The sequence below is a fragment of the Ruditapes philippinarum genome, unplaced genomic scaffold (genome assembly GCF_026571515.1).
Source record: "Ruditapes philippinarum isolate M1 unplaced genomic scaffold, ASM2657151v2 ctg191_1_1_1_1, whole genome shotgun sequence".
Classification (NCBI taxonomy): domain Eukaryota; kingdom Metazoa; phylum Mollusca; class Bivalvia; order Venerida; family Veneridae; genus Ruditapes; species Ruditapes philippinarum.
In genome coordinates, this window is record NW_026865167.1 from 150,462 (window position 1) to 165,878 (window position 15,417).

At 33.1% G+C, this 15,417-nt stretch overlaps 1 protein-coding gene and 1 long non-coding RNA gene across 2 annotated transcripts; one reads left to right on the forward strand and one right to left on the reverse strand.

Annotated features, from left to right (window-relative positions):
• Positions 1-654: 654 nt before the first annotated feature.
• On the reverse strand, positions 655-14,269 carry LOC132728081 (uncharacterized). The gene is made up of 2 exons (XR_009625433.1): positions 14,038-14,269; positions 655-2,522 (listed from the first exon to the last, which is right to left on the reverse strand). It is a non-coding gene; the product is annotated as an uncharacterized LOC132728081 (long non-coding RNA).
• Positions 6,090-8,027, forward strand: LOC132728084 (uncharacterized). Its single transcript, XM_060713692.1, has 2 exons — positions 6,090-7,026; positions 7,584-8,027. The coding sequence occupies exon 2, from the start codon at positions 7,584-7,586 to the stop codon at positions 8,025-8,027; it is 444 nt and encodes a 147-aa protein (XP_060569675.1). The 5' UTR covers positions 6,090-7,026.
• Positions 14,270-15,417: the final 1,148 nt, after the last annotated feature.

Sequence of the window (15,417 nt, forward strand, 5' to 3'; positions counted from 1 at the left end):
CAATCTGTTCACACTGCTATTTATTGCAACTTTCAGTGATAACTAGTAAACTTTTATAAGTAATATTTGTTTTTTTTCTCAATGAACATGGGCTATTGGACTATAATGTTACTAAGAAATGAGAATTTTCAAGTATACTTTTTTTTCAGTGCAAGAATGGTGAAAACATAAGAAATTGAAGTGATATACAATGTACAAATATACAGTTGACTCTCGGTAACTCGAAATCCAAGGGACTAGGTATTTTACTTCGAGAGAAACGGAATTCGAGTAACGTGGAACTACCGCCATTACGTTGACTTCGTACATGTATATACATGTACCTGATTGAATGTGCAAAGAAGTAGGTTTCTTATTGTTGATAGCGGCAATGCTGCAATATTTAACCATTGAAATGACGGTAAATCACTTTCAGCTACAAATTATAAATGAACAAAAATATATCATTCAAAATTTAATACATGTACAGTGTTTATTAATAGTGAAACATAAACACACAATTATATTTGATTTAATTGATCATCGGACGAGAACGAAATTAGCAACTATCGTGAACCGGAAGTACAAATTAATGTATGCAATATGACGGAACATTAATTATACAAATATCATTTACGTTGATAATACACATCAATATCTAGGCTGTTATTTGACTAACACCCGTCAGACTGGCACGAGTCAACTTTTTTAAAGAAATGTAATTAAATTTTAATTTAGTTATCTAACTGTTAAAACCAATTAAGTCGTGAAACGGATTAAAGACACTTTTACGACGTGTTAATAATACATGATGACCGGCAATTAAAAATTACTATGAAACGTGTAAATCACGAGTGACAACATCTCACCTTGATGTCGCCGACCTTTGATCAGTCGGCTGTTTTCACACTTCGACTAATTGAGATGAAAATATGTGGACTTTAATTGACGGGACCAAATTTTCTTTTCGACTAAACAGGAGTCTCGGTAAGTCAAAATTTGACCTAAGCGGAGTTAAAATACAAAGATAAAGAAGGAAATTTGACGGGACTTTAGAAATTATTCGACTAAGGCGGAATTTTGAGTAAAGCGATTTTGACTTATTGAGAGTCAACTGTATTAATATAGTATATATTCACTGACAAAGGACCAATTTTCTTTTTTGTTTTTATCTTACATCACATTCTACAGCATTTTCAATAAACTAGAAGTAGGATGTTACCAAAATTGGCACCAAATAATGCCCATTTATATCAATGTTATCTTTGAAATGATGTCATGAATATGTTGACCTGATTTCTACATGTATATACTATGTACTTGAACAGAATAAGTGTCAAAATTCTATATTTCACATATTTTCAAATATTATGATTTAACTTGGTGAAATCACTGTGTAAGAAACAACATACTTTACCAAACTTACATAACAGTTTGTCTGTAAATACATGTATCTAATTCTGTCAGAGTAAGGAATAGAAACAAAATTTAAGTTTTAGAAAAACATAAAGTACTAGTAACCATTTTATATTACTAAAGCATTGCTGTAGTTTAAGCGCTCTTACATACAAAAATACTTTGAAACTATTGTACGGTAATTTAAAAGAAAAATGTGTAAACCAAGGGATTTAGATTAGGCACCATTTACGTGAGTTTTTACTCTGGCAATGACAAACAACAGACATGTTCATTTCTTTATCTATGACTTTCTTTCAACATTGTTTAAGTCCTATAAAAAATGCCCATCCTTAAATCTATATCAGTAGACTGTTTCATTTTGTTATCTCATTTTTAGTGACAATAATGTTTATCTTAAACCCCTACATCCACAACAATAACCCCCTATTGTTATTTCTACAAATACAACGTACATCTAGATCTTGTAAAGTCAGCTAGAGTCCATCCCAAAGAATAACTATTTTTACTTATACAGTAATCCAATCAGTACAGTATATTCCTAATTAAGTTATAATAATCCTATTATTTTCCTTTTTTGGTATCTAGATCTGCTGGTTCTGTTGTAGTGTCTACACCACCATCAGCCTCATCCTCTTCTTCTACTTCTTCTGTTACCTTAATTTCATCTTTTGCTGATTTATCAGTCTTTGAGTTCTTTCCCATCAACCATTGCACAATGCCCAACAGTGTTTTTACACAAAGGAATAAGAAAATTGCTGAAACACATAAAACAACCAATGTTGAAAATGTTGTAAGTTCATATGTCTGCGGTGGTTGAGACATGTTTAAAAGATTATCTTTTACTTTTCACAATAGTTACTGATATCACAAATTTTCCCACAAACAAAATGTCTGAATTTCTAACTGTATTTTATATGATCACAGATTTTAATTACAAACACCAATATGGTATTGTAATATTGCCTAGGAATTCTTGTATCACAATTCTCTGTAGTATGACAACATTTATATCACTTGACAGGTCTCCTCGACTGTTTCTATGTCTACATATCACAGATCTATCACCTTCTATTTTAACAATCCTGTCTCTCTTGCCTTTATTCCATTATCATGGCAGTATATACCTGGAAATAAATTATGAAAAACATGAGATCAATTAACAAGAAATATATGATGGGCCTAAATAGCTCATATGAGTGCCAACACCCATTCCATAGAAAATATTCTAGAGCAGCTAACAAACAATTTGAATTTTTTTTTATAGAACCAAGTTGGCAACCAATGATCATTCTTGTTTAGTTTAATAAAAAAACAGCTCAGTTGTTTTAGAAAATGTTATTAAAAACCTATTACTGCAATTTCATTCAGTGAATTGTAACAAATCCAGCTGTTTTTGATACATACTTCCTAATTTAATATTTCAGTAAGTCAAGTGTCCTCTCCTGTAGTTACCATACTCCTGAATTAAGAATAATGGGGTTTTCCCAGCTAATCCTGGGGAACAAACAAAAGTTTACAGTACCAACATGGTAAATACATTGAAAATAACTGCAACATGTTGGTCACTTTATTGTGAATGGTTGTGCACCCTGAAGCTATGGCAGTAAAAGTTTGCTTGTACCCATAGATTAGATGACAAAGTTCTATACTTATAGTGCTTACATCTATTGAGTTTTATCGAAATCTTTAAAGCAATTGAAGGAATGATGTCATTTACATATTGTTAGCCGACTATTTTTGAGTTTTCATCTTGATCTACATTTGAGCCGCGCCATGACAAAACCAATGTAATGGGTTTGCGACCAGCATGGATCCTGACCAGCCTGTGTGGATGCGCAGTCTGATCAGGATCCATGCTGTTCGCTATCAGGTTCTCTACTTGTTATAGGGTTTGTAAGCAAACTGCATGGATCTTGATCAGACTGTGCGGATGCTGGTCTGGATCCATGCTGGTCGCAAACGCATTACGTTGGTTTTGTCATGGCAAGGCTCATTTAGTACCCCAACATTCATAGAGTATGACATAAAAAGTTTTAAAATGAGTCTGGGTGGCTGACACCACTATTTATTACTATTATATGCATGAAACAATTTTACTCTTAACCTGCAGAATTTCTCAGACCAGCATCCGCACAGTCTGATCAAGATCCATGCTGGTCGCAAATGCATTATGTTGGTTTTGTCATGGCGCGGCTCATTTAGTACACCTACATTGATAATGGACAGTCCTAAAAATAGAAACTGGGCAAGGCCATTCCAGAAATTCTGCAGGTTAAGAGTAAAATTGTTTCATGCATATAATAGTAATAAATAGTGGTGTCAGCCACCCAGACTCATTTTAAAACTTTTTATGTCATACTCTATGAATCCCAATAAAAACTTGATGTCTCAAATACAAAAAGACACCCTAACTATAATAGCAAAAAAAATATTCTGAAAACTATGCAATATGATTTTAAACAACTCTTGTTGTTTTACCAAGTACAATTATCACAATGCAGTGTCATATTTATAGGACTATTATAAGATAGGGCACCATCTGAGTTTACAATAAGAATGATTTTTTATTTTAAATTGAATCACAGATTTAGACCTGCACATTCTACAGAAACTCAGTTACTTGTGACAATGCATAATCTACTATGGCTTAGCAAATTTGATAATTAACAGCAAGTGGACATAGCAAAATTACATTTTAGTAAGAAATTTGACACTGTTCTGTGTGATCACCTTTTACATACAATTTTAATGATGTTTTGGGCAATCTTCGTAAGTACATGCACATGTAGCAATCTTTATTCTTGAAAAAATGAATGTTGTGGTTAAAGGCTACTAGTCAAAGAGTTGATTCAGGCATTTCACAAGGAAACTGATGTTTCCCTGCCAAACCAATGACTTTCAAATGTACACATGCCTACAAATGTTAAAGTGCAAACAAAAAATATGAGAACAAACACCAACAAGAGAAGGGTACATTCAAAGAACACTGCCCCGACACTACCTAGTCACACTTGTAGGGTACTCGGGCTCCAAACAAAAAACAGGAGAGGGCATAAATCTTGTATCTTAACCACTGGAATACCTATCATACAACAAGACGGCCATGATGGCCCTGAGGTCGCTCACCTGTATATAGGCCCTCCCCAGCCCAACACCCCCCTCATCAGGGCCAATTTTAACCTAAGGGCTTTTATTTGAACAAACTTGGTTGACACCCATAAGAAGATGTTTCATGCTAAACATCTAAGTTCTAGCTCATTGGGTTTTTTAAAAGAAGATTTTTTAAGTTTTAATTTAACTATACACATATAGTTAAAAACAATGACACCCTTAGGGCGGGGCCAGTTTTGACCCCAGGGCTTTTATTTGAACAAACTTTGTAGATATTTACTAGAAGATGTTTCATGCTTAATATCTTAACTCTAGCTATTTGGGTTTTTTCAAAGAAGATTTTTAAGTTTTTGCTATACACATATAAGAAAAATCAATGACCATCGGGGCGGGGGCCAATTTTGACCCCAGGGCTTTTATTTGAACAAACTTTGTAGACACTCACTAGAAGATGTTTCATGCTTAATATCTTAAATCTAGCTCATTGGGTTTTTTAAAAGAAGATTGTTTAAGTTTTTACTATACACATATAGTTAAAAACAATGACACCCCTGGGGTGGGGCCAGTTTTGACCCCAGGGTTTTTATTTGAACAAACTTTGTAGATATTTACTAGAAGATGTATTATGCTTAATATCTAAACTCTAGCTATTTGGGTTTTTTTCAAAGAAGATTTCTAAGTTTTTGCTATACACATATAAGGAAAATCAATGACCCCCGGGGCGGGGCCAATTTTGACCCCAGGGCTTTTATTTGAACAAACTTTGTAGACACTCACTAGAAGATGTTTTATGCTTAATACCTTACCTCTAGCTATTTTGGTTCTTTAAAAGAAGATTTTTTAAGTTTTTACTATATGCATATAGGGAAAATCAATGACCCCCTCGGGCAGGGCCAATTTTGACCACAGGGCTTTTATTTGAACAAACTTGGTAGACACTCATTAGAAGATGCTTCATGCTAAATATCTTAGCTCTAGCTCTTTGGGTTCTTTAAAAGAAGATTTTTTAAGCTTTTACTATATGCATATAGGGAAAATCAATGACCCCCTGGGGTGGGGCCAATTTTGACCCAAGGGCTTTTATTTGAACACACTTGGTAGACACTCACTAGAAGATGTTTCATGCCAAATATCTAAGCTCTAGTTTTTAGGGTTGTTTAAAAGAAGATATTTAAAGATTTTTCTTTTGGTTGCCATGGCAACCAGAGTTCTGCATGGAATTAAATTCTTTGAACAATTTTTAAAGGTGACCACCAAAGGAACATTCATGTGAAGTTTAGATGAAATTGGCTTAGTGGTTTATGAGGAGATGTCATTTAAAGCAAAAGTTTACTGACTGACGACTGACAGACGGACAACGGCCGGACGCCGGACGAAAAGCGATCACAAAAGCTCACCCTGTCACTTTGTGACAGGTGAGCTAAAAACTCAAAATAGAATCCAGATAATGTAAGCAAGACTAACCCTAAATGACTACAGAACTCATAAGGATGAGTGTGTATTCAACATGCTGAGATTGTTGAAGTTAAACATACTATAAAACTGTAGGACCTATTACAAGCTTTTACTGCTATACGCCCTTTCTCACTAATAAGGACCAAATCAAACATTTTATTGTCGTAACCCTTTAGAAATAATTTGGTACACGAAAAAAAATATTTTTCAAGAGTATGATATTCGAAGATGGGTTATTTATAAAATACAATACAACGAAAAAGGTTATGGGAGTTGTTTTTGTCTCCAACTCTCAATTGAATATCGAAATTTTGGCAAAATATGCTTGTCGCCGCTTTTTATAACATATTTTGCGCACCTTTTTACCAATGATAGATACGTATCTTAAGACCCATTTTTTCAACGATATATTAACAAAGGACATAATTTTTGATAGCACAAGGTTTTATTTCGATGATAGAACTAAAAAGTGTTTATTTTTAAGTTTCTTGCATGTCGCAAAATTTAAGATATCTACGTTATACATCTCTTTAAAATGTTAAATTTTCCTTATTAAAAACATTTTGTGACTAAAGAACATTTAAAATTGTTTGTACCTGTCTGATTTCTAAATTAAGAAAACAAAAATTACAACTGGGTTTGTTCGGTTTTTAAAATTGATGCCAAACGTCGTTTGATTGGAATGTTATATAAAAGTGTGATATCTACGTGAATTAAAATATAAAAAATCGACAAGCACTACAAAAGCCACACACATGTTAACTGAATAAAATTCGTTCACATTATAAGTGTTAAACATTGACTAATTTATATTTAATCATAATTCCATTTGCTAAAGCCAAACATAACAGAAAATATCTACGTTATCGGTATTTACGTTACTGCAGTACGAATACAATTGAGTACGAAGTCAATCTTGTGTATACCTAAATGACGTCATCACATTATGAAATGACGTAATAATTCACGACAGCCATGTTTTTTTCCAATGACAAACTTCGCAAATAATACAGAAAATTTTAGCGAAACATTGTAGAACAGCCAACAATCCTCCTAACCAAGGTAAATATTTTTTTCTTGACAGTTGTACATTCTTTCTGTTGGTATGATTTAGATAATATGTCGTTGTATTAAATAAATTGACATGATAAAAAGTATTAACGATTATTTGTGTAGAATAAAGCAAAAAAGTATACAATATCTACGTTATCATTCATCACGTAGATATCATGATGCTTAAGGGTTTTCTGAGCAATAGCAATCAGTCATGTCGTGTATGCTTTGACTGTATATCAACGTCACGACGCTGTTTTGTACTATTTTTAAACCTATGTTTGTTTAATCTGCAAGTTAACATAGTGTTTATAAGTTAATCTTTAAAGCATGCTCATTCAAGCCATATCATTAGATGTAACCGGTTTACTGATAGTAAATGCAAAGTCATACTGCAGAAATAGAAAATGTGCATAATTAATATTAATGTATATTCATATTTACATGGTAAACATAATTAAATCAACATATTGCTATGAGAACATATTATATAAAGTACGTTCAAATGGTAACGTAGATATCATATTTACGTTTTGTCTTAAAACAATCTTGATGTCTTCTTTCAGATGGGGAAATCGCGGGCACAGATACAAAAAGAGTACAGAGAGCGCAAGAAACAACTGTTAGGTGCAGAATACCAGAAGACGGAGCGAGAAAGGGTTAAAAAGTATTACATTCCATCAGCTGAACTTAGTAACAAAAAGAGAAAACAAAGAAATGAAAAGATGAAGGCTGCTAACAAACGATTTAGAACTAGACGACAAGAGTTGTTGGATAGATTACGAATATATGAGTTAAGTAGGGCATCCAATGATGAAAGTGGATATGCTAGCATCGGAAGTGAAGTTGCCAATAGTACAGAAAGTGATACAGAGAGAGAACCAGTTACAGGTGATAGAGAACGCTTGATCGTCAGTCTTCCTGCAATTAGAATAAATCAAGAGCAAATGGGGCTAAAAAGGCACGAAGTCGAGCACTTGCTAGGGCACATAGATCAATTGCAACACTGAAAAAGCAAAAAGATAGATCTTGAAAGGAAGCTGAAAACTAAGGCAAAACAGTTAGAGAGAATTCGGAAAAAGCCAATTCCTTCAATGTCGAAACTCAATAAATCTATATCAGAGTCAACATCAGAATGTTTTACACCTGTGTCTGAAATAAATACTTTGTCTTCTATTAAGAAAGTCGTTGCAGACATGTCACCAAAATCAAAAGCGAAGGCAGAAGTTGAGCAGTTGAGACTAACACCAAGAAGAAGAAAAACTGTACAAAGAAAACTTCTCCTTGCTAATGTCGTTATTTCTGAAGTGAAGAATGCCAAAGCGTCAATTTCAAAGAAGAAAAGAAGTGTTTTACATTGTACAGTAGCAGGTCACATAGCAAGAAAGAACAGATGTTTGAACGCATTAAGTTCTGAAATTGGATTGTCCAGAAAAGCTATGAGAAAAGCTGTCACTAAAGTCCATGCAGCTGTAAAAGAAACAAGAAAATGTGTTTCAAAAATGATTGAGAAAAGAATAGAAGAGTTCCTTGGAGAGAGGGACAACTGCAGAGTTCAGCCTGGAAGAAAGATGTGAAACAATGAAAACAAACCAAAGTCCTCACTGACTACTTGAAGAATTTTGTATTGAGAAGTTTGTGCTGCTGAAAACAGTGACCTTAAAGTTTCCCTGGCAACTTTCTGTCGTTTACGGCCTAAAAACACATTTTGCTAGCAAAGTTCATATCAAGAAATGCATGCCAGTGTTTGAAACACCAAAATATGGCCATGAAGGTTGCAGCAATGAGAAAAAGTGGGTGCTAAGTTAAGTGAAAATCCAGAAAAAATATGTAACCACAGAAATAGCGTAGAAGAATTGGTAGGACACAATTGACTCAGACATTAAGCTAATAAAATACAGACAATGGAAAAAAGGTTGAGCTAGAAAATAAGATGAAGAAAATGATGATAGTAGAAATAGAGGTTACCAGAGAAGAATTGTTACATTAATCAAGAAGGAAATTGAAGACTTCTGCGGTCACGTACACAGGGTAAAATGTCAGTATCAAAGAACTAAAAGCCAATAAAGAAAGTTTGCAAAATGACGAGGCGTTGATTCAGATGGATTTTGCGGAAAACTATACATGTCGAACAGCTGACGAAGTGCAAACCGCATACTGGAGCCTGACATCAGTTACACTGCACCCAGTTGTCATATATTTTAAGAAAGACAGCAGGTTGTGTCATAAGAGCTATGTTGTTGTTTCAGACACCATAACACATTCTTCTAGCACAGTTGTTGCATTCCTGGATGCTGTGTTACCAGAAATCAAAAGCTTGCTTCCCAACCTCACAAAGGTACATTACTGGACAGACAGTCCATCAAGCCAATACAGAAACAAGTTTTATATTTAACACCCTCGCAAACCACAATGAGGTGTATGGAGTTCAATTGCTCAATTCAACTATTTCGAAGCAGGCCATGGCAAAAGTGCATGCGACGTTTGGTGGCACTACAAAAAGAATGGCTGATGAGGCATCTCGTCAAGGGAATTGTCTTATTCAAAATGCTCATGACTTCTATAGTTGGGCTAAATCCTCTTCAATGTCAGAAGTAACATTTTTGTTTGTCAGCAAGGAACTTTGCGAGAAAAAACAACAAGAATTTGCTTCTTTGAACATCAGACCTGTCCAAAATACGATGAAACTGCATGCTATTATGTTTGATAATGTACGCAAAGCTTTTATGACCAGAGAGACGTCCTGTTACTGCGCACAATGTGCAACAGGAAAACTATGCAAAACGTGGACTCAGGTTTCTATGCTTAAGAGTATTAATAAGCCAAAGATATCACTACTAGAAAGAGCAACTCAGCAAGGGAGTATTAAAGAGATTGACAATAACAAAGACGACATATGTACAGGCAACAACATAGACCATTCTAAAATGACAGAAACAAAAAACTCTGTGATTACAAATGAGTTCAGTGTCGACGACTTTGTAGCTGTTATGTATGATGGCATGGTATACATTGGGAAAGTTCAGGAAATTGATTCTGAAGATGGTGAATACAAGATTTCTTTTATGGAAAAAGTGAAGGAACTGTACAGATGGCCAAGAGCGGAGGACATTTTATGGGTTACACATTCAGATATAATTGGCAAAATTGATGATCCTCAACAAACAGGAAAATCAAAGAGACTGTTTAGGATTACGGTGGAAGCCAATACCATGATCTCGAAGTACAGCGAATAACAATGTAGTGGTGATTAGTCAAGCACGATTTTAAACATTTGAATATTGAGACAATACAAGCAAGCATGTTATTAATGCATTTGATATCTACGTTACCATAACCACAATGTAAGAATGTTACTGTAGCAACCAAAATGTGTTTTCTTTATTATATATTTTGCCTTGAGACTGTAAACACTGTTAAATGTTCATTAGATATGATGAAATAGTATGTTTGCGGTTTATAGTTTAATGTTTGAATCATTGTGAGTAACTACATTTTCATATACATGTATGTGATGAATTAAGGAGTCAGATTTGTTCTGTCTATTAAATATTAATTCTTTAATCAGAGTGTTTATTATATGATTGTTTATTCATGTTGGCGCTTTTTTCAGAGTTAATTAATGCAGTTGTATTTGATGTTAATTGATGTTTGAATATAATGTCCTGTTGTAATGAATTTTGATATCTACGTTACCATTACTACATTGTATAAATGTTATTGTACCAACCAAAAAGTGTTCTCATGATCATATATTTTGCTTTGAGAATGTAAAAGCTTTCAAATGGTCATAAGATATGATTGAATAATATGTTTGCAGTATATAGTTTAATGTTTGAGGCATTGAGAGTAGCTACATCTTCATATATCTGTTGAATAGAGAAGACAGATATGTGCTGTTTATCAAATATTAATGCTTTTCTTTATCATTTGTGTTTTTAACAAGCATGTACATCCACGTCGCTGCTATTTTCAGAGTAATTGCAATTACAATTGATGTTCATCAATGTTTGTCTATAATGTGTTAATTGTGATGAAGTATGATATCTACGTTACATTATAGATGGTATTTTAAAATGATGTTCACACAATGATAATTGGTTTATGAGGTTGGACCCCAGACATGAATGTATATAACCTAGATAAATACACGAAAATCATAATTTATTTTTTTACATGTGAACAAGGAATTATAAATACAACTTACAAAAGGTGTGTTATATAAGCATTTGTATTTTTTATGTACTGACTTAAAATATTTGCCATCATCAAATGCTTACTGCTGAGATATCTTTATGAATAGTCTTGTGACAAACAGTCATATCTTCCTTGTATTATATGTTCTTTTGATGAAATAAATTTTGTTTGACAAGTTTGTAGTTTTTCATTCTTAAACTTCGTTTAACCATGAATGTATCAGTCAGTAACGTAAATATCTTTGATTTATCAGATACATTTTTAAAACATCCGACTTAGACATATTTCACTGTTCATGTGGCGCAAATGTTTTTATTTCAAATACTTAGACACATATGTTTTGAATGAAAAACAATGATTTGACTTTTTGCAAAATCCAAAGTTTATCATTTAACTTTTCTTATTTGGTCCTTATTATTGAGAAAGGGCGTATACATCAATGATCATATAGCAGAGGGTATAATGCTGGCAGTGGACCCAGAAGAATACCTGACAAAATATAGAGAAGGAAAATAAATAAAAACTTAAAACATATAGTGATTATGAGATGCAGAATATTTTACAAAGAAGAGTGTCTCATAACAGACCATACAGTACAGCTTTAATAATTTTTTTACAAGTGGATTGTCACAGCAATGTCACGCCATATACATGATGTTAATGTGACTTTTCCCTTTATCACCCTCCCAAGTGAAATTCATAATGCAGCATAATGCTGCATAAAATAAATGTGACACAACAATCTTTGTCTTAGTCTGACCTTGACCTAAAAAGGGTCAAACCTGCACTCTGCACATTGTCTTATCATGGTTCACATTTCTGCCAAGTAGTTTCAATTTCCCTCCATAGGTATCAAGATACAGACCAGGTGCAAAAGATACACCATAATTTATATACCATATAATAAATGACAAAGTTATGACAGTTAAGCAAATTTCAATGATATGACCTTGAATATCAAGGTCAAAAAAACTTCCAAGACATATCTGAATTATTCAACAAACAGGTTTTGTCATTAGCATTTTTTTCACTGTATAAATTAATAAATAACAAAGTTATGACAATCTATATTCAATATTTGACCCTGACAGTCAAGGTCATTTAAAGGTCAAAGTCATATTTGAATTACGAAACAAATGTCATTGTTATAAGTGTTTAGTGTAGAAGTATAAAGACAATCAATTCATTAATTACATAGCTATAGCAAACTATAGCTAAAACCTGTGAAATAACAATAACTTGACTTCAAAGGTCAAGGTCCTTTATTATGAGTCAAGGTCAAACTGAGTTTGATCTTCTTTAATAGCCAACGATCTGAGATGAGCATTGTATACGTCACTGATAAGAGACCTGTTCTAAAAATAGCCACATATCGTAAGTTTCGGACAAAGAATCTGGAATCATCTACATGAAGATTATACAAGATAATGGTTACAAATACTTTAATTCACATTTCTCTCAATGAAAATGATGTTCCAGGAGTTAAACTTGCGTAAAGCATGATTGAGAAGCATTCATATGTACAACTATTATGATGATTTAAAAACATCTGGAAAATAAAGAAAGTGAAAAAGAAATTACTTTTGGGGCATTATACTTTGCCTGCATGTCAATTTGAGAAAAGTGCGCTTGGCAATTTGTTTTGTTTCACTATTTATCAACATTTGAAATGGTGAGATGATATTGTATGATTTTAAGAATTTGGGACTAAAAATGAAAGTGTATCTTTCTGTCCCAGATATACCGTACAAAATTTGGTTTCTATGTAAAATACATAGATTGGAGATGTCATGAATTTATCCACCAAAGTGCTACGACCATTAAAAAATTATGAATAATTTTTAATTCTTTGATAATTTTAGAATAAGCAAAACTCTGCATTTTTTCTATTTTACCTAATAAAAATGCCGATTCTAGTATTTGTTTTATCAGAAATAATGTAAACTTACATGCATGCTTGCATGTAAACTTAATTTACAATTGAGGTCCATGATTTAACATACATGTGTACACTGTTAACATACAGACAATAAAATATAAGTCCTTTGTATTTTTATTTCCCTTGAATATCATGTCTCACACAAAATATTTGTTGTTAAAATCGACAATAACTGGTGCATTTTTAAAACTTTTTTTTTCATTTACAAGGTATAAAGATGTATATAGAGGACAGAGCAGATCGTGACATATGTTTAAATGTAACTTAAAAGTACAGTGTTCAGTTGTCCCTTTTCTTTTCACACTAAATACCATTTCCAACTTGTTTGCTTTCTACAATTGTATAAAATTTCTTAAAATATTGCACGTAAATAAAGTATTAAGTAAGTATCTGCTGATTAACATCAGGTTTAATGTGTACTCCCTAATCGCTTGTCTGAAAGTCAGTACAGGTGATGGAGTGGTGATTAGATAAAATCTATTTATAGAACAGTGTTACCTTCAGATCGAAACCTTTTATTATTAAGACATTCTCCTTACAGTATGTCCCCCACAATTTTCTGTTAGCAGTTGAAAGTGTCTGCGGTGACAAAGCTGAAAGTGCAAAAATCTCACGATCCATCTTGTTGAACACATTGACAGTTTTTTGTTTTTTTTTCATTATGAGCCTTTAGTTTACTTGAAACATCTGGAAAACAATGTAGATAATAGGGTCGTAGATAATAGATTCTGTGAGCGCACAGCTTTCCAGTTAGACTAGACAAACTAGCTATAGGATTTCAACCAGAAGTGGTCCTTCTTCATACACTGACAGATACTGAGAAAAAATGCAATAGCACTGTTCATACATGTTTGTAATATCATAGAGTCGTTATAAATACTTACAATATAGTTTAACATCCGAAATTAGTGTGTCCGAATAATACGTTGCTTTAGTTCATCTGTTTCAGCCCACCTATTAGCTTCCGATATATAATTCTTGTTTTGAAAAATGTATAAACTTTTTTTAAAGTAGTTTAAACTATTTCTGGATTATTTTGATCGCTCGTTAGCTTGTAATTCGAATTTTGTTGATAAATATCTTCAGCTGCGCATCGTATTCATTGACAATTGTAACAATCACTTTGGCCTAACATCACTATTTTCTATGGAATAATCACGTATAAGATTAAGTAATAGAATGTTAGAACACATGTGTAGGCAATTCTTCTTCTTACAAAAATTACGTACAGTAAACTCCCCGCACAGATCCAGAAAATTTCTGTCGAAGTTGCACACTATTACAATGTGGCCAAGAAAAATCAAAGGGCTGCCAGCTCTGCACGGTATTTCTGATCTTGTACTGTATATGTGTATGTATTTTCCTGTATAAATTTATTTTTATGTACTATAATTCACCTTGCAAGGCACCAGAGTTTGATACATACGTAATTTTGCATAACTAGAGTTGCATTAAAAAATCATTTATGTTCATTTTTTATGACAGCCGCACTTTATCCTTGCATATCATGGCTACTTCCTTAACAAAGATTTTTTTTAAAAATTGCCTCGACTGGTATTTGAACTCCAGACCTCTCACACACAAAACGAACGCGTTGCCACCACGGAGAAAATATACAAACTGCCTGAATAAAATCAAGTCATTCTAAATTTAGAACTTCCATTGTATTTCTGCTTTATTCTTGTCTTTTGTAATCCTTATAAATTTCGGGGTATTTTGTTCAGGATAAACCTATTGTTTAAAATTGAAGTAAATAATTTAGCGAAAATCTTCTCGCCCAAAAGGTCCGACATGTAGAATCTATATATTCCACTACTCGGAAGTCAGATTTTTTGTGTAGTACATGTATTCGGTAATCGACATCGCTAAAAATAGAATTCATTGATTAAAATCATATTCACCCGCGTAATTTGTGATTGTGCATTTATTGACAATTCTATAAGCCAACGCTACATTTAATCTTTGAATGCGTTGTAATTTGTTGGATACTTGTAACAAAATAAAAATATTTCTATCTTTTAAATCACTAGTTTTAAGCTGTTTTGAGAACTACTTGTTGTTAGGTTTGTCGTCAGAGATTGAATGTCAGCTTTGTATTTACTGATCTTCGATCAGAAAATACAAAAAAATCATGTTAAATTGTTGCTTTTGGTGAAATTTAGGTACTATTTCTTGCAAAGACAGTACTTTTATGTCTTTGATTTGTACCTAACGGTAGAAAATCAACATGAATTACAATAGTCTATCTTTTTGGATTGGACGTT

Coding starts and splice junctions, on each gene's coding strand:
- LOC132728084 (XM_060713692.1), top strand. CDS start 7,584: ATGGGGAAATCGCGGGCACAGATACAAAAAGAGTACAGAGAGCGCAAG.